The sequence below is a fragment of the Octopus bimaculoides genome, chromosome 6 (assembly GCF_046866305.1).
Source record: "Octopus bimaculoides isolate indiv1 chromosome 6, ASM4686630v1, whole genome shotgun sequence".
Taxonomy (NCBI): Eukaryota; Metazoa; Mollusca; class Cephalopoda; order Octopoda; family Octopodidae; genus Octopus; species Octopus bimaculoides.
In genome coordinates, this window is record NC_142933.1 from 34,957,119 (window position 1) to 34,976,218 (window position 19,100).

The 19,100-nt window shown below is 36.9% G+C and overlaps 1 protein-coding gene across 2 annotated transcripts in view; it reads right to left on the bottom strand.

Moving 5' to 3' along the window:
• Positions 1 to 19,100, bottom strand: part of LOC106876880 (anamorsin) — a 52,098-nt gene that overhangs the window by 5,037 nt on the left and 27,961 nt on the right. For both annotated transcript variants that reach the window (XM_014925621.3, XM_014925619.3), the window contains exon 6: positions 18,620 to 18,735. In XM_014925621.3, coding sequence (XP_014781107.1) covers positions 18,620 to 18,735 — 116 coding nt within the window. The remainder of the gene's footprint in view (positions 1 to 18,619; positions 18,736 to 19,100) is intronic.

Genomic DNA, 19,100 nt, shown 5'->3' on the forward strand with positions numbered 1-19,100 from the left:
TGTAAACACACCAGCATCGGTTGTCAAGTGATGTTGGGGGGACAAACACAGACACACAAACACACACACATATATACATATATATGACAGGCTTCTTTTCAGTTTCCATCTACCAAATCCATTCACAAGGCTTTGGTCGGTCCGAGGCTATAGTAAAAGGCACTTGCCCAAGGTGCCACACAGTGGGACTGAACCCAGAACCATGTGGTTGGTAAGCAAGCTACTTACCACATAGCCACTCCTGTGCCTATATATGTGTGTGTGTGTGTGTGTGTGTGTGTGTGTGTGTGTGTGTGTGTGTGTGTGTGTGTGTGTGTGTATAGCCAATTCAAAAGCAAATAAAAACAAAGAAAAGAAAAAAATGAACGTGAAGACATGCACAAGAAATATATTAGCTTGACACTTGGTGAAAGGAGAGAGTTTAACATTTTGAACATAGCTCTTCATCAGATAGGAGAATGGAGTTCTTTCAGTTTCCATCTATCAAATCCACTCACAGTGCTTTGGTTGGTCCAAGGCTATAATAGAAGACATTTGTCCAAGGTGCCATGCTGTGGGATTGAACCCGGAACCATGTGGTTGGGAAGCAAACTCCTTAGCACACAGCCATACCTGTGCCTTTCAACTTGTTTTTAGTCATTGGACTGCACTTGAAGAATTTAATCAAACAAATCAACCCCAAAGCTTATTATTTTTGAAGTTTGATACTTATTCTATCAGTCGTTTTCAGCAAACCAGTAAGTTGGGGACAGGGGAATGCACACACACGCACACACACACACATATATATATATTATAAAGACGATAAGAAATGGAGCAATAAACAGTGAAAAGTGGATCGTTGGTGTTATAAAGTCATTATTTAATTATGAAGAGAGTATGTTTACAGCTGTTTCAGTATATCAAGCTGGGGTAAATTTGCATGAAACTAACTAATTATAAGACCATGGATTTAACTAACTCTCTTCTCTTCTATCCTCCAACTGATATATTGAATTATGGACTTCCCTAAAATGTAAGACTATTGAATTAACAAACATTTTTCCTTTCACTTCCTCTTTCTATTTTCCTTCTATTTATCTTTGCCATATAATCGTTCTGATGATGTCTATCAATTGCATTGAGGTAAATGCAAATTTACCCCAGCTTGATACACTGAAACAGCTGTAAACATACTCTCTTCTTAATTAAATAATGACATTATAACACCAACAATCCACTTTTCACTGTTTCTTGCTCCATTTCTTATCGTCTTTATATATATTAAACCACAGTTTACTTTTTAAATTACCTACTACTATATACCTTATAACAAGGACCATACATACTGAGGTAATACCAAGAGTGCCTATGGATACATCTATCCCTTAGATGGTTACATTACCTGTAACTCATATGTGTGTGTGTGTGTGAGATAGGCTTCCATATTGCCCCAACTACCAAATTCACTCACAAATCATTGATTGGCCTGGGGCTATAGCTGTAGATAGTTGCCCAAGGAGTTATGCAGTGGAACTGAACTTGAAACCATGCAGGTGCAAAGCAAACTTCTTAACTACACAATCACTTCTGTGTCTATGTTACACAATGTAACATTAAAAAAAAATTATCATCTAGAAATGTTGTACATCTACATTAAACAGTAAAGTGAAATGAATTACAGCACAACATGATAGAAACATTGGAACACAGTAAAGTACTTCAGAATAGTTTGAGTGAAACATCTGACACTCCTGTAGCTCTCACCTAACTACCCTCCATACTGGTATTTCCCATCATCTGCACATCCATCTTTATTCATCACTCGTTACATTCTCCTCAACTCCCATCTCTAACCTTCTATTACTTTCTTCTTACACTCTTATGAAACTTCACCACCATCAACATTCCACTGTCTGTATCATCTCTTACACCCAACTTCATGTATTTTTAAATGCTCTGGCATCCCATCACCACCACCATTTGCCATCTTTCTGGATACTCCCACCCACCCTTATATAATTTGGAGGGGGGTGTAGCCTCATATCTCCTCTGTAGCAAGACACCTGAGCTTGTCCTACCATCACACTTTAGCCTTGCAACACCTGGCAAAGAACCACTGTCCCTCTAACCTTTCTCAAATACCCCCAATTTAGTCAAGGAGGCTTTTTCTTTCTTCCCTTTTTCATTCTCCCTGTCAAACCATCTACCCAAGCCAGTATGGAAAATGGATGTTAAACGATGATGATAATTTGACATCTCTCACTTGTAACAGCTTTTTAGTGTTCCATCCCTCCACACCCCACAAAAAATCCCAGAAAAAAAAATCAAATGATGAAACAATAAAACTTTTCAAAACAAGTAATGCCAATTAAAAGAATTATAAGCCCAGTGCAAATGAACAGATGTTACTGCAAGTTTCAGTTTTTTTTGGTGACACATCCACCACTAATGATAGACAACCTGTACAATAGAATACATTGCCATACAAAAGAGTACAATAGAATAACTTATATGCAATACAGCAATCATGAGTACAATGCTATATAAAATACAGTATACAGTACAGAATAAAAGAGGACATTAAACTGCATTATAATACAGGATAGTAGTACACAGTATATCAAAAGAGAGTACTTGCAATACTATATAGGAAAATACACTGGGATCTTTTTTAAAACGGGGGCCACATTTTTCATTAACAAAACACTTTGAAACTTGGAACACTGGTAGAATGTGTCATATAAAACATCTTTTTCTCTTAGTCTTCTTAAAAAAAAAAGAAATCCCTAAGTTATTCCATGTTAAAGTTGTCGTATTTCTGTAATTTCAACCAATCACTGACGTCCATTCAGCCGATATACATTAAGTGCCGACTACATAAACAAACGATTCTGAAACAATTCTATCGGTGATAGGGTTAGGGTTAGGGTTAGGGTTAAGGTAAAACAGCAAATTTAAAAAGAAAAAAGCAAATAAAACGAAGAAAAAAAAAAGAAAATGAAAAAAGCAAATTTAAAATGAAAAAAGCAAATAAAACGAAGCTATGGCTTAATCAGCCAAAGGAGTAAATATAAACAACTGAATACTTGTCAGTGATTGGTTGAAATTATCGAAATAAGACAATTTTTTACATGAAATAAATTCGAATACAAAAATATTTTTCTGTTCTATAACACAAAATAGATAAGTATACGAAGTTTGAAAGTCTTTCGGTACCAAAAACACTACGTAAAACATTAATGAAAAATGTGGCCCCCGTTTTAAAGCATAATGGGATAGAATACAATAGTGTACAGCAGGCATGCTGTACACTAACAGAAGGCTTTATGAGATATTGATACCATATATATATTATACTGTTAATAAAAGAAATCACATAACTCCACCAAATTTTGATCAAGATAAATCATGAGCGAATGAGAGAGAGAAGTGGGAAGATTGTTCAAATTAACAGGACGGGACCAAAGAATTTTAGTAAAAGGTTATATTTATATAATCATGACATGACACTTGCCATACACAAGAACATAATGAGTCATATGTTATTTAAGTACCTGGTTTACAGCACAATACAATGGAATATACCATTATACATAGTACAGTGGAATATACAGTAGAAAAGAATGTAATAAAATCCAGAATACACGCAATACAATAGAATTTACAGCAGAACAATAGGATTCAGTACAACAATACTATACAGCACATTAGAGTAGAATAGAATTCATGACAGAGTATGGTAAAGTGACTGATATGAAGTAAAATATAATCTTCCTAATTTGTGATACCTGATTGTAGTTACTATTTCATATTGAAAATATTTTTAAGAACATCCTAGCCAAACTTGCTGTAGTAATTTATTCTATAGCTTTAGTGTTATCATCATCATATTTCAATGTTCACTTTTCCAAGCTTGCATGGGTCAGAGTCTATTGAGGCAGATTTTCTACGGCCAGATGCCCTTCCTGCAGTCAACCTATACCTGTTTCCAAGCATGTTAACATTTCATCAAATTGATGTGGATGATGTCCAGCTTGAACATCTGTATATCTAGAGGGCATGGTAAAGACCATGGCCACTGCTCCTTTCCATCAACTTTCAAACCAATAAAGAAACCTTTGTGGGGGTTGCTTGACTTGCTAGAAACAGCAACCAAACTGTCCTCAAATCATATCCTATCACCTTCAAATACATATTCTTTTATTTGTTTCAGTTATTTGACTGTGGCCATGCTGGAGCACAGCCTTTAGTCGAACAAATCGACCTCAGGACTTATTCTTTGTAAGCCTAGTACTTATCCTATTGGACTCTTTAGCCGAACCGCTAAGTTACGGGGACATAAAGACACCAACATCGGTTGTCAAGCGATGGTGGGGGGACAAACATAGACATACAAACACACATATCTACGACGGGCTTCTTTCAGTTTCCGTCTACCAAATCCACTCACATGGCTTTGGTTGGCCGGAGGCTATAGTAGAAGTCACTTGTTCAAGGTGCCGTGCAGTGGGACTGAACCCGGAACAAATCTACTTACCACACAGCCATTCCTGCGCCTATATATATATATATATATATATATATATATATATGGAAGGATGTATTGGAATAAAGTAGCCTTGTCCCAAATAGACTGCTGAAAAGATGAAATGGTCACGACTGGTAAAACAAGAGAAAAAACTTGAAACTTCATTCTAACAGAGGTAAAAAACGGGTGAAAACTCAAATGCTTTTACAGACCTCAACACAGGGTTTGACTAAACACAATAAAGAAGCTCAGAGAAGACTGGTTAACTTGCCACACACAAAGACGAGGATGGTTATTAAATATTAAGTAAATACAGTGCACCTCTCCTCACCACTCATGCACCCTTGCACGTGACTACTTTTACAAGAGGGTGTTGGACCGGGGCCGAAATCCCACCCCATTTTTTAGAGGGACTGACGAGGAGGAGAGGTTTTGGTGTTTGTAATTACATTGGTTGCACACGACGGACCAGACTGCCAATAAAACCTGCATGTGACACACGTGTGTGTGTGTCTTTGTCAATGCATGCTTGCAAGCGCATACATGTGCGTTTGAAATTAAAATGCACTTGATTATAATTGTTGTCATTTAATCCCAAATCAGTTCTAATCAAGCTGACCTACGATGAAAGGCATTTCAGCCATGACCATCCTGTCTTCTTGTATAACCCAAAACATTGCCCAATAAGTTTCCTTTTTTTTTTTAAGCAGTAGGCTGTAATTTGAAGGCAACGGGGTTGTTATTCCGAGCATGCTCAACAACCACGTGGGGGCTTCGTTGCAGGCCAGTGCATATACTATACAGAAAAATGAGTTGTATATACACGCTCGCTAATGTAAAAATATTTGCGATTCGACCTCACGCTTGTCTTCGTATACACATAAGTATAGATGTACAGACCGCTTTGTGTTGGTCTTCCGCAGCTTTGTCAAGACCGTGCGTGCGTGCATGTGAGCGTGCGCGTGTAAGTACGCACGTACGCTAATCGATGATTGGATAAGATTAAAAAATGACTGGGGAAGGGGAAACGTTCACTTTGCTCCGCCCGCCAGACAATGAATCTAATAATAGCCCGAGCCAACGTCGAACGTGGTCTCGAGACATACTATAAATAACAGCCAAATTCCCCTCTGACCACACCCCCGCCATCTTAAAAGATGAATGACACAATTTAAATAAAAGTCCTAAAGAACTGTCCGAAAAATAAGACAGGGTAATCATGGCTGGAACGCTTTGACTTGTGGTTAAATAACAGCTAATAATAGTCGTAGAGGAAGTTGTTTGTGGAAAAACCAGACAGGATGGGAAAGAGTGTAGAAAACAAGGAAAAGATTATAGGAGGGAGAGAAATAAAAGAAAAAGGCAAAAAAAAAACAGTGAGAGGAGGTGATACTTAAAGGAAGGGGACGAGAAAAGAAAAACATAGATGGAGGTAAGGGAGTAGGGAAAACAATAAAATGAGAAACAAAAGGAGGAATGGAGAGAGAATAAAAAGGAGAAAGATGAGCGAAGAGTAGAAAAAGGTGGAATGAAGAAGTTACCTTCAAGATGAAACCTAAGAGTATTAGGTACACACACACACACACACACACACACATGTATATCTATATATAATATACTTATTAAAAATAAATGTTTTTCAATGCTATGATGCTAAGTTCGAAGTTTTTTCGACGGTGATACACGGCACGTAGACAGAAAAAAAGAGGGAGAGAGAGAGAGAGGGAAAGAGATAGCCGAGATAAAAAAAATAATAATGTAAACAAGAAAAGTTCAAAAAAGGAAAAGAAAACAGTAAGGAGCTGAGATAGAGAATTGAGGGTGGGGTTGTGGGGGGGGGCAATTCAACAACACATATCAACAAGAGCGTTGTTTTTACTTTTTAGTTTGAATACACGAGGCACTTTCCTCTCCATCTCCTACTCTGAGATAAGCAACCACTTCAACCACTACCACAAACACTACTATAATTGCCCTCACTGCTACCATCTTTTGCCGGCAACACAACGGCACATTATGAACATTACCACCACTACTACCACCAGCAACAGTATTCATGCAACTACCATTACTATCACCACCACCATCACCACTAGCACCACTATCCCAATAACGAACGAAAAAAAGGAAACTCTGTGGTCGTTCGACCTGCTAGAAACTGCAGCCAAACTTCCCTAAAATCACACCCTACTAACTGCCTTATATAAGACAAGGACACATTATAATGTAGTCCTATACAGTCCTAAAAAGTCGTTATGGTCACGGTTGGAATGATTTTGATTAAAGGTTTGCGTGATCAAGACTTGAGTTGCAACCAAATATCATCATCGTACCACCAACCATGAATTAAATATCAACATTACCTTCACTCTCAGGAAGCTGTCAAGTAGTCGCTTGCCCTACTAGAAATAGCATCAATAAACTCCCTCGCGACTACAATCAATTATTTAAAAAAGAGAGGGACAAAGTCGAGGATGTAGCAATCTTGGACACGCAAGGCCTAAGAGAAAGGCAGGCTTGTCATGGCTGGAAAGCCTTTGAGCATCGGACTGTTCATTCATGGCTGACCTGAAGGCTCAACAACACTGCTTTTATATATTAAGCCCATCTTCACTTCTTTCACGAACATAACCAATTCTATGAGTGCCATCTCCATCACTCAACACCATCATCGTAGCCAATGCCACCACCAACAGCACTTGTAAAGTCCTCAGATTTCAACACTACTAACATTATCATCATCATTATTATCACCGATACCAACGCGAATATAAGCAATGTCATCATTACCGCTATCAACAGCAACAGTACTACCTCTGCCACCAACTTCATCGGCCTATCACACACACAGCCACCTCCCTCAGCACAACTCCAAGAAGAGGAGGTGTGAGAAAGGACTGAGCAGTGAGACTGATAGGGATGGTTGAGGGGGAGAGGAGGAAATTAAACGAGGTGTAAAGGGAGTGAGAGAAAGAAAGGGGTGATACAGAGAGAAGTAGGCCAGAAGTAGTATCCTTGGTGAGGGAAACATGGTGGAGACTAAACTATGAAGGAGGAGGGAGGAATCGGTTGGTTATAAGGAACAATAGTGTAAGCCGGCACAACAAAATACATCCGTTGTTGTTATTCGTGCTGCCATTAGTTTCCTAGTGTTTTTTTTTTTAATATCCTCTCCCCCAGCCTTACACTACCGCGTGGAGTCTGTTGTAGTTGTTGATAAACTGCTGTTGCTACTGTTCTTTTGGTTTCTTAATTTAGAAAACCTTAACATATACTCTCTGGAAAACTACCTCAACAAATCGGCAATTTCCGGCCCTCTCCGTCAGCAAAATGCTCCATCGCCGAGTCGTGGTTCTTTTAGCAGAAAGGAGCAGGAGGAGTAGCCTCGTCCAAGAACACAGTATCCAAGTGAATGGAAGAGCCAAGAGACGTGGAATTACTTGCTCGATATGTTCTCTCTTAAATCACATATCACGGTCAGAACGTCTTTGGTCTAAGGTTTTTTGGGGGGTTTTTTTGTTAAACAACAACAACTAACACAGCTACTGAACACTGAAGAGCGTTGTTTCTTTAACGAAATACGATATCAAAGCAATGTTACTTTTGAAGCACGAAGATATTTTCCAAGGTCATTATTTTAATTTGCCTAATTCAGTGAAATATTTTAACCTAAAACTATATACTCAAGTCGTTCTGAGTTGAGTATGCTTGTTGATGAGGATTTTTTTTTTTTTTTCCTTCTTTCGACATTGGCATGATGTCTGAAATTTTGGTACTTATTTTATCAACTCCAAAAAGGATGAAAAGCTAAGTCGACCTCTGCTGTATTTGAACTAAGAATGTAAAGTACAGGATGAAAACCACTAAACATTTGGTCTGGTGCGGTAATGATTCCCTGCCTCAGTGAAGAGGAATAAGAAGGCTGAAACATGTCTAGAGTTGTTAGGTCGACTGAAATCTTGGAAGCTCTCTCTTTTTCCTTTTTGAGATTAATTTTAATTAACCCTAATGACTTCTTTACATTAACATTTATAATTTCAATTGCTAAAACATTATCCTCCTTGTACCATATTAAGAATGGGAGCCTGCAATTCAGCACCTTAATCATTAGGTTATATACTTTTGGTTATAAGTGTGCTTGATCATAGTTGACCTGGGGCTAAACAACAACTGATTACCATCAGAAGTCAAGTAAAAGACAACAGATGTGATGGAAATATTTTTAGCATAAAAGAACTTGGTACATAGTTGTGATAACCATACAGCTTTCCATAATGATTGCTATCACCTAGCCCAAGTTAACCCTGAATGAGCATATTTATGGTTAACGGCATTCTGGTCATGACTATTGCATCTTTTTAAAGCTAGTTTATCTTAGACTTACAGTTTTCTCTCTCTCTCTCTCTCTCTCTCTCTCTCTCTCTCTCTCTCTCTCTCTCTCTCTCAAGATACTAGAAACAATGTGATTTGAGAGATTTGGTTACTATTTCTAGTATGTCAAACTACCATGCACAGGCTCTTTCTGATATGGTTTTTCTTTTTTTTTTGGAAGGTCAGAAATTCTATCTGTGATCCTCCTTTTCTGCTACAACACTCCTATTCATGTAACATGGAATAGAAAAATTAGTCTCAACATTATTTAAATCAAGATGGAATGGTATTGCTTTATTTTGGTGTGCAGTGAACTAGAATTTGGTCTGTTGGAATCTTATAACCAATGGCATTATTCTTAACAAATGTTTTCATCATCATCACCATTTTAACATCTACTTTTCCATGCTTGTAAGGGCCAGTCAAGATCACAGACAAGAGATTTTTGCATCTGGATGCCTTTCCTAACACCTGTTTCCAAGAGATAATAATCTCCATGTCTATCAAACAACAAACAGTTTGGACATGGTTACAAGAACTGGAAACAAACAACACTGAGTTTTTTTTTTTCTTACAAAGATTATACAACATGCTAAGACTTATCAAGAAGCCTAGATATGTTGTCATGGAGGATTGCATGCACAGGCAACTACTGGTCCCCCATTAAAATAAAAAATACTTACCCCCACACCTGTTACTTGAAGAGAAACTAGAACTTAACAAATTAATAGGAATGTGATATATTGAAACATTCCTCTCTCTTCCCGAAATTTTATATTGTTGCTGTTTAACCCCAGGTCTGATTAATCAGACCTAACATCAAAAGCACTCAAATTACGACTGTCATTTTTTTTTCAACTTAAGTACAATTTAACTGGGATTACATTATTCATTTGAAATTCATATTGTATATGTTCCTGCCATTATTGCTTAAACCTAAGTCATTCCTGACCAAACAAAACTAGTCAAATGAATTTTGTCTTTGTGTCCTTCCCCTTTTGAAATGTTATGGTAGGGGTTTTAAAGTGATTTGGTTGGCTATTATTTCTACCAACGACTCCCGCTACCTAATCACTCCACCCTGTAAACAATTAGTCAATGAAATAAGGTCAGACTGTAACTACAAGGAAGAGATACATGGTTTATTTCAAGGCATAGCTTATCAACAGGCATATAAATTATTGATTTTTTTTATTTTCAAGGATTAGGTGGAGATGTTTTATATATATATAGATAGAGAGAGAGAGAGAGATTACTATAGCAACTTCTTATTCAATGTAACTACTAGCTTGGAATGATAATATTATTCTTTACTCTTGTTCAAAGCTGGTCCCTGGAGTTTCTACTAGAAGATATTGTTTAATGTTTCTCTAATAGCAACGGAAATATGTCAACACTAATGTTTTTATCAACATACTTATAAATCATCATCATCATCATCGTTTAACGTCCGTTTTCCATGCAGGCATGGGTTGGATGGTTTGACTGGTGACTGGCAAGGCAGGAGGCCGCACCAGGCTCCAATCTGATCTGGCAATGTTTCTACAGCTGGATGCCCTTCTTAACGCCAACCACTCCAAAAGTGTAGTGGGTGCTTATTACGTGCCACCAGTCAGACGGCACTGGCATCGGCCACATTCAGACGGTGCGTTTTATGTGCCACCAGCACAGGAGCCAGTAGGGTGGGCTGGCATTGACCATGTTCGGATGGTGCTTTTTATGTGCCATAATATTTACAAAATTTAATTAACCATGGTGTGACACCCAATTAAAGCATGATTATTGTAATTTCTTATTGTAGTTGTTGTTTAGCCCCAGGTCAACCCTAATATATCAGACCTATGATCAAAGCCATTCAAACTAAGTAGCACTTCTCTGCTTTTGCAGGTGCAGTGCACCCAGAACAATACTATCCAATGTGTTTTGAAGACCAATGGTGTGGGTTTGACGAAGCTATTTCTACAAAGTCAAACAACAATTTATAGGTTCCCTTGTTTTAATTATAGATAATAAAAGGCAAAACACAAATATATCAATATAGCTTCCCTGTATTGTTATAGGGTAGGCATAGCAAGAACAACTAATTCATAACATGACTGACAAAGATAGAGTAAAGATGACTGTGACCCAAACAGGAAATGAACTCCAGTATAGCTCTCTCTCTACACTCCACTACCATTACTGCTGTATTATTAACATTTTTAATGATTGTATTAAAAAATAGTATGGTACTTGATACTAGTGAAACCCTCAGAAACTCAACATTTTATTTTTTTTAATTTTATTTCTACTTTCATGCATATATTTCTCATAAAATTGTTTCATTCTGTTAAAAGATCTTAACTATATTTTCAGTATGGTACCCCAGTTAAGGTTGTTTAAAGCAGTGATTCCCAACGTGGTCCCCAGAGAATTCATAGTCATAAAAGAATTGAAGCCATTTCAGATCTACACAATATTGTTCAGTAATAAAGACATTGTTAGTTAATAATAATTTATATGAAGACAGAATAATAATAAAAAAACAAAACAATAATTATTCCATAAAAATCAATAATGTATAATATATAATCAATAATATATAACAATCAAGAATTACATAATTTAAATTTTACAATCACAACAGTTTCATAATAAATTTTATATTTTTAATAGATCACTACACAATATTGTTTAATAATAAATTTGATACTTTTAATGTATAGAAATAAAGTATTTATTACTTTAATTTTTTTAAGATCAGTTGTAATAATGTCTGAGCCAACTGCTTAAAAGGCAAAAAAGAGGAACTACAAAGAAGACTTTATCATGTTTGGTTTCGTATCTGTAGACTCCAAAACCTATGTGCCTTGAAAGGTAGGGAATATTTTGAGAATAAAAAGAAAATACAGCCAATCAAACTACCCGGCTTTGTAAAGAAGATAAATACTGAAAAAGTAAAGACACTCAAACCAAGTTATTTGGTCTCTGAAATTATTGCCAAGGTTGCAGCACCTCAGATTTATGGTGAGAAACTTGTCAAGCCTGCTATGATAGCCCGTGCAAATGAGGTTCTAGGAAAAAATGCTGCATCTACTCTGAGTACAATTCCACTTTCAAATAACACAATTACAAGAAGACAGGATAAAATGTCTAATTTTGTTGAGAAGATTGTGGAAATTCTCCAAAAGACAAATTTTTCTATCCAGGTTGATGATAGCACAATTCATAACCGAGCTATCCTTCTGGTCTATGTCAGATTCATCCATGAAGATGATATAAGGGAAGAAATGTTATTCATTAAAAGTTTGTCAGAAACTACTAATGGAGAAGATATATTCAGTAAAGTAATGCAGTATTTTAATGATAAAAATATTCCATTGACTAATCTGATCAACATTACATCAAATGGAGCTGCAGCCATGACTGGAAAAGTGAAAGGCTTTGTTTCTAGAATGAAATCAGTTGCTCCTCACATTTTTTTATATACATTGCATTATCCACAGACAGCATTTGGTTGCTAAGAATATTGGAGGACACATGGAAGAAGCACTCAACACTGCCATACATGCAATTAACTTTGTCAAATCAAACTCAGTGAATAATAGATTTTTTATGCAATTCTTTGAAGATGAAGATTTAAAAACCGTATTGCTTCACACAGAAGTTGTCAAAAGGCATGAGCCTTGAAAGACTCATGGATTTGTGGGAACCATTAATCAACTTTCTCATATTCAAGAGTCAGATGACTCATTACAACTCCAAGAAGCAAGCTGACACAGCTAAGAAAATTTTGGAAAGACTTTCTGAGTTTAAATCGAAAATATTCTACTTGAGTGATATTTTTAAAACATTGAATCTGCTTAACTTAGAGCTGCAAGGTAGAAAATCAGATTTGGTCACCTGTTCTCAGAAGATAAAAGGGTATATGGGGAAATTAAAATTTTAGAAAAAACAGTTTGAAAAAAAAAAATTGGCATCATTTCAAAATTTTAACACCACTGTTCCTACATTAGAATGCATTACCCATCCTGAAGGTCTTCATGTAGACTTTGAGAGAAGATACAATGATTTATTAAAGATGGATTATCCACTCTGGTTTGTAGACCTAGAAAATTATGAGCCAGGAGATGAAAATTTTGAGTTGGCTGAAATGTTGGATTTGAAAGAGAATATGAAACTGAGAAGAGTTGAAAAAGAAGGTGTCTTTGCCTATATATCAATAAAGGAATCACACCCAAATATTTTTCAACATGTAGAAGCAAGCATCATTTCTTTCCCTACCACATTTATGGTGGAATCTGCATTTTCAGCTGTTGTAGATATTTTAAGTAGAGAAATAAATAAATTAGATGTCAACAGCAGAGGAACTATCAGACTAAGACTAAGTGAGTTCATTAAAATTGATTATGATATCTTGTGTCAGAAACACCAATATCAAGCTAGTCACTAGCTGAATGGACTAAAAATGAACGACTTTATGAAAAATGATTTTGATATCTTGTGTTTATCTTTGTTTACTAAAATAAATTTTAAATCTTATCTTTGGTTTGCTAAAATAAATTTTAAAGTGTAAATATCTTAGTGTGAAAATAGAACAACATAAAGTAAAAGTAGAAGTGGTCCCTAGAAATTTTTTCAAGTAAAAAATGGTCCCTGTGCTGAAAAAGGTTGGGAACCACTGGTTTAAAGAATAATGCTCAAACACAAGAATATCATGATTGTTTTTTATGATGGCAAGAGTTAGACAAGACATAGAGAGGTAGTATTCTGTGGGCAAATGCTCTTCCTGTTTACAACCCTTGCTTGTCTCTCAAGAAATTTTTTTTTTATTCCACTGGTGTCATACATCGAAACTGCTGAGCTATGAATATATATTGTTTATGGGAGACATAAACATGCATCACAATTGCTAAAGTGATGTTAATGTAAAAACATACTAAAACAAATATGTATACACACACACACACATATATATACCTATATATATCATCATCATCATTTAACATCCACTTTCCACATTGGCATGGGTTGGATGTCAACCACTTTACAGTGTAGATTGGATGCTTTTTCATGTGGCCCCAGCACTGGCAGTGTCACCAAGTAACTTGCAAGACAAAAATCCTTAGGGGAGGGGGCATTGGATGAGGTGACCTTGTGCCAGATGATGAAAGGTTATAGTGACAGAGACAGAAACAGGTGTCTTGCTGTAGAGGAGATACAGTCAGAGGGAAAGAGCAAGAGAAAGAGAGACAGAGGGCAGGAGAAATAGGATGACGAAGTGCCAGGACATAGCTTCAAGGTACAGGGGTCAGAATATAAATGGTAGGGTATTGCCAAAGATGCATGAGTAGGGAGTGGGGACTTCACATGAATGCAAAGAGTACTGAGGTGGGGAATGCAGTGAATGGTGAAACCTGGGTATATAGAGGGGGTGGGAGACAACAGGATAGCAATGATACAATGAGCCGAAAAGAAGAACAGGATTGGGGAGCAGCATATAAGCATAAGCATGCTGCATGAAAAAGATGAAATGTGAGGAATAGGAGACGTACTTTGGTTTGTTGGGGGTAGGGTGTGTGAAAATAGTTTGTTGGAGTAGGGATTTTAATTACTGTCTTTCTGTACATATTTTAAGAAATACCAGAAACTGTCAGATTCATAATTATGCTGACAAAAGTTGATATTGATATTTTTGTTCTGCCATGTTGGCTCCTTAAATTTTTTCTTTCTTGAAATACAACTCTTTCTTTCTGTCTGTCTTGTACATCGTAAGGAAATAAGCATTGTCAGGTTTTCGTTGATTGCCATGGTAGGGGAGGGAAGAATGGCATCATTGTGCGGTACCTTGAACAAATGCCTCCTTGTATGGAAGGTTGTCATGTGTGTATGTGTGTACATATATATGTGTGTGTAAAGTGGTTGGCATTTGGAAGGGCATCCAGCTGTAAAATCCATGCCAAAACTAAGCTCGCCAATGCTTGTGCCTTGTGAAAAAAACACTGTGTCCACTCTGCTGAGTGGTTGATGTTAGGAAGGGCATCCAGCTGTAAACGCCATGCCAAAACAGACAGAAGTCTGGTGTAGTCTTCTGCCTAGCTAGCTCTTGTCAAACTGTCCAATCCATGCCAGCATGGAAAGTGGATGTTAAATGATGATGATGATGAGGATGATGAAAATACTTGAACACAAGCTGTTATTATTGCAAAGCTCCAACCTAGCCCTGATGTTGTTGGCACTCCGTCGCTTTTGACATCGAGGGTTCCAGTTGATCCGATCAACGGAACAGCCTGCTCGTGAAATTAACGTGCAAGTGGCTGAGCACTCCACAGACACGTGTACCCTTAACGTAGTTCTCGGGGATATTCAGCGTGACACAGTGTGACAAGGCTGACTCTTTGAATTACAGGCACAACAGAAACAGGAAGTAATAGTGAGAGAAAGTTGTGGTGGAAGAGTACAGCAGGGTTCGCCACCATCCCCTGCCGGAGCCTCGTGGAACTTTAGGTGTTTTTTCGCTCAATAAACACACACAACGCCCGGTCTGGGAATCGAAACCGCGAGTCCGCTGCCCTAACCACTGGGCCATTGCACCCCCACTAGGCCTGATAGAGAAAGCATATAGCACAAAGATAGTCATTTTAACAATTAGGTGCAACCAACACATTACAAGAATATACTGAACAATGTTGAAGGTCATGATGGAACAACCACTCACACCATTATAGTATCTATGGTGAAGTTTTACTTTAATATTTTATAATGGATCTCGGTGACCTTACAGAGTTGTTAACAATAAGAGCAGTTATCAAGTAAACTAATATTTGAACCAGTTCTACATAATTTACTATTGTCTACATTTTCAATTCCACAGATTTTAAAACTGCTTTGGAGTATTCTGAAACATTGAGGTTACTTTTTCAATACTGTTTAACTTTACATATACACAAACACAACATAAATTTGATTACATGTGAGTGTGTGTGTGTGTACAATGTAAGGCCCCTATCAGTGAGGGTTGACAAAGTAACTGCACCTTAAAAGTTCCTCTTCAGGACACAGGGCTGACACAACTTCGCATCAGTGCCATCCATCACAAGCAAACACAGATATGTAAAGAGTTGAAACAAATCCTGCAAGGTATTTTGGCTGAAATTCTAGCAATTCCTTTAATCCACTGCCTTATACACACACACACACACACACACACACACATATATATATATATATATATATATATATATATATATATATATATATATATATATATATATATATATACATGTATGTGTATACACACATACACATGCACAGACAAATATATGTATGATAGTCCCCCTTCTCATCAGTTTTAACAATGAGCATTCACTTCTATCCCTACATACTCTTAAATGAACAAGCTAGATCAGCTTAAGACAAAAGGTGACATGGTAGGAGCTAACTTAGAATAGGGTTGCAGTACAACTAATAGGATGCTACAGTTCCCATCTACCTAATTTCATTCACAGAGCTTTAATCAACTCCAGACTATGATACATAAAAAAAAAGAACCTGCCCATATGTTGGCATACAGTGAAATGAAATCTAGGAGCTTATGACTGTATGGTTAACTTCTTAACCACTTGACCAGGCATACATCCTTGAAAAAAAAAAAAAATATATATATATATATATATATATATATTATAAATGCAGGCATGGTTATATGGTTAAGAAACTTGCTTCTCAAATGCATATTCCAGCTTCAGTCCCATAATGTGGCAGCATGTACAAGTGTCTTCTACCATAGCATTGGTCTGACCAAAGCCTTGTGTGTGGATTTGTAACAGAAAGAAACCCATTGTATGTATGTGGTATATATATATTTATATGTGTGTGTATCAGTATCTCCTTGTCTTGACATTGTATGAGTGTTGTAAATGAGTTTCACCGTGATACAAGCAGTGTCTTTCATTTCAAATCTTTTGGGAAAATACATCTGGCCATAGGGAAATATTACCTTGCTTGGAAACAGGAGGGTACTTGATGACAAGAAGGGCATCTGATTGTAGAAAATCTGCCTCAACAAATTTCATCTAACCCATGTGGGCCCAGAGAAATGAATGTTAAAATGATGATGACATAGCTGGCATGGGTTGGATGGTCATTTTCATATATATCTATATATACATATAATGTATGTGCACAAGCAAGCACACACACACACACACACACACACACACACATACACACAGGTTTTAGAGATTAGGATGTATGGCAAAAATTTGGTTAGAAAAATAAATAAACAAAACTTCTCAAGACCTTTACAGGAAAGGTCAAAAGATGTGTGTCTGTGTGTGTGTAAGTTAATACGCACATAGGTGTGGAGTTGGGTATGTGGATGTCTATGATGAATTCACACAGTAATCTATTTTAACAATTTCTAATTGTTTCTCAGACAAGTAGCAACAAAAAAAAGAAAAAAATCAACAAATAATCATTTTTATTGTTACTGACAGTTTAACATTGGGTGGCAGAGTTGGCAAAATAGATAAGAAGCTAGTTGAATGTGTTGGCTATAGTATCTACTTTGGTTTCTGTTTACAGTTCAAATGTTTAGACATAAAATTTAATATAACAAGGTAATACAGTAGAACATTATATAAAATGTGTATGCAAGGCCAAGAATTTTACTTATCAGTCCAATGTTCTGGATTCAAATCCAACTGCAAGGCACTTTGAATAAATGTTTTTTTCAAAATAGCATCAATTTGACCTCAAGCTTTGTAAGTGAAATTGCTTAGACAGAAAGTATTTGGAAACCTGTTTGAGGGAATGGAACTATACCTGTAATTCAAAAAGGGCCCAGCCTTATCCCACATTATTGTCACACTCATTTTGCCTAATAGTTACATTAAGGGTTTAAGTGTGAGGAATACTCAACCACTGACACTGTAACATGATGAGTAGTTAATTGTGTGTGTGTGTGTGTGTATATATGGAAAGACAGACAGACAAAAGAGACAACTAAATATCTCAAGGCATTCTGTCCAATGCTTTACTGATTCTGCCATCCGCCTTCCCCAAGAATATCTTTGTGAGTGTGTGGTAAGAAGTTTACTTCCCAACCACATGGTTCTAGAATTAGTCCCACTATGTGACACCTTAGGCAAGAGTCTTCTACTACAGCCCTGAGCTGACCAAAGCCTTGTGAGTGAATTTAGTAGACCACTAAAAGAAGCTTGTTGTTTGAGTACGTGTGTGTGCGCGCATGCATCTTTGTGTTTGTCTGCCACCATCACTTGACTACCAATGCTTGTTTATACCCCCATAATTTAACAAAAAGAGAATGATAGAATAAGGACCAGGCTTAGTAAAATATAAGTACCAGGGTCAATTTGCTCAAGTAAACCTTTCACAGAGTGCCTCAGCATGGCCACAGTCTAAGGGTTGAAACAAGATAAAAAACATGACCCAATAAATAAGACTCTACAGAGTTGTTTGACCTGCTAATCATAGTCATCCTCCTCTTCTCAAGTTAGACAGTACTGCCTCAGAAAAGACTGCATTGGGCAATGAGGTTCTAGGTGTAGTTTAGCAGATAAAAATACAGGATGGTCAAGAGTCAAATGCCTCTGAATATAAGGTATGTTAAATTAGGGTTGAACTTTTAAGAATTATAAGTGAGGTGAACCTGGGAACTGAAAATGAATACTAGGCTGGGGCTTTTTCTACTCAATAGAATCATTCAAACAGAGTAAATAAAAACACAATACATACATTGCCACAAGCAGATTTTGGCATAGTTGGTCTGTTTTCTCCTTCTAGCTCTTCTGCCAGGCCACATGTACAATTTTTGCAAGCCCGTTTCTTTTTCCTGCTTCCACCACAGTCAGCTGAAAAATAGATAGATGTACAGATAGATAGTTAGGCAGATAGATAAGTAGATAAATATACAGATAAATTAATTAAGGGATAGATGGAAGTATCAATATAGAGAAAGACAGATAGACATACAGAGAGATAAACAGATAGATAATTAGATAGACTGATGGATGGATGGATGGATATAGTGTAGATAGTTATACAGACCGATAGAAAGCGACTAAATGGTTGCATTTGGAATGCCACCACAACCACAGAAAACCTTCCGCAATACAAGTCAATGAAGAAGTTTCTAGGTGGTTGTTCAATCTGCTATATATAGCAACCCTATCTCCTTCATATCACATCCTACAATCTTAGAAAATAACATGTTAGA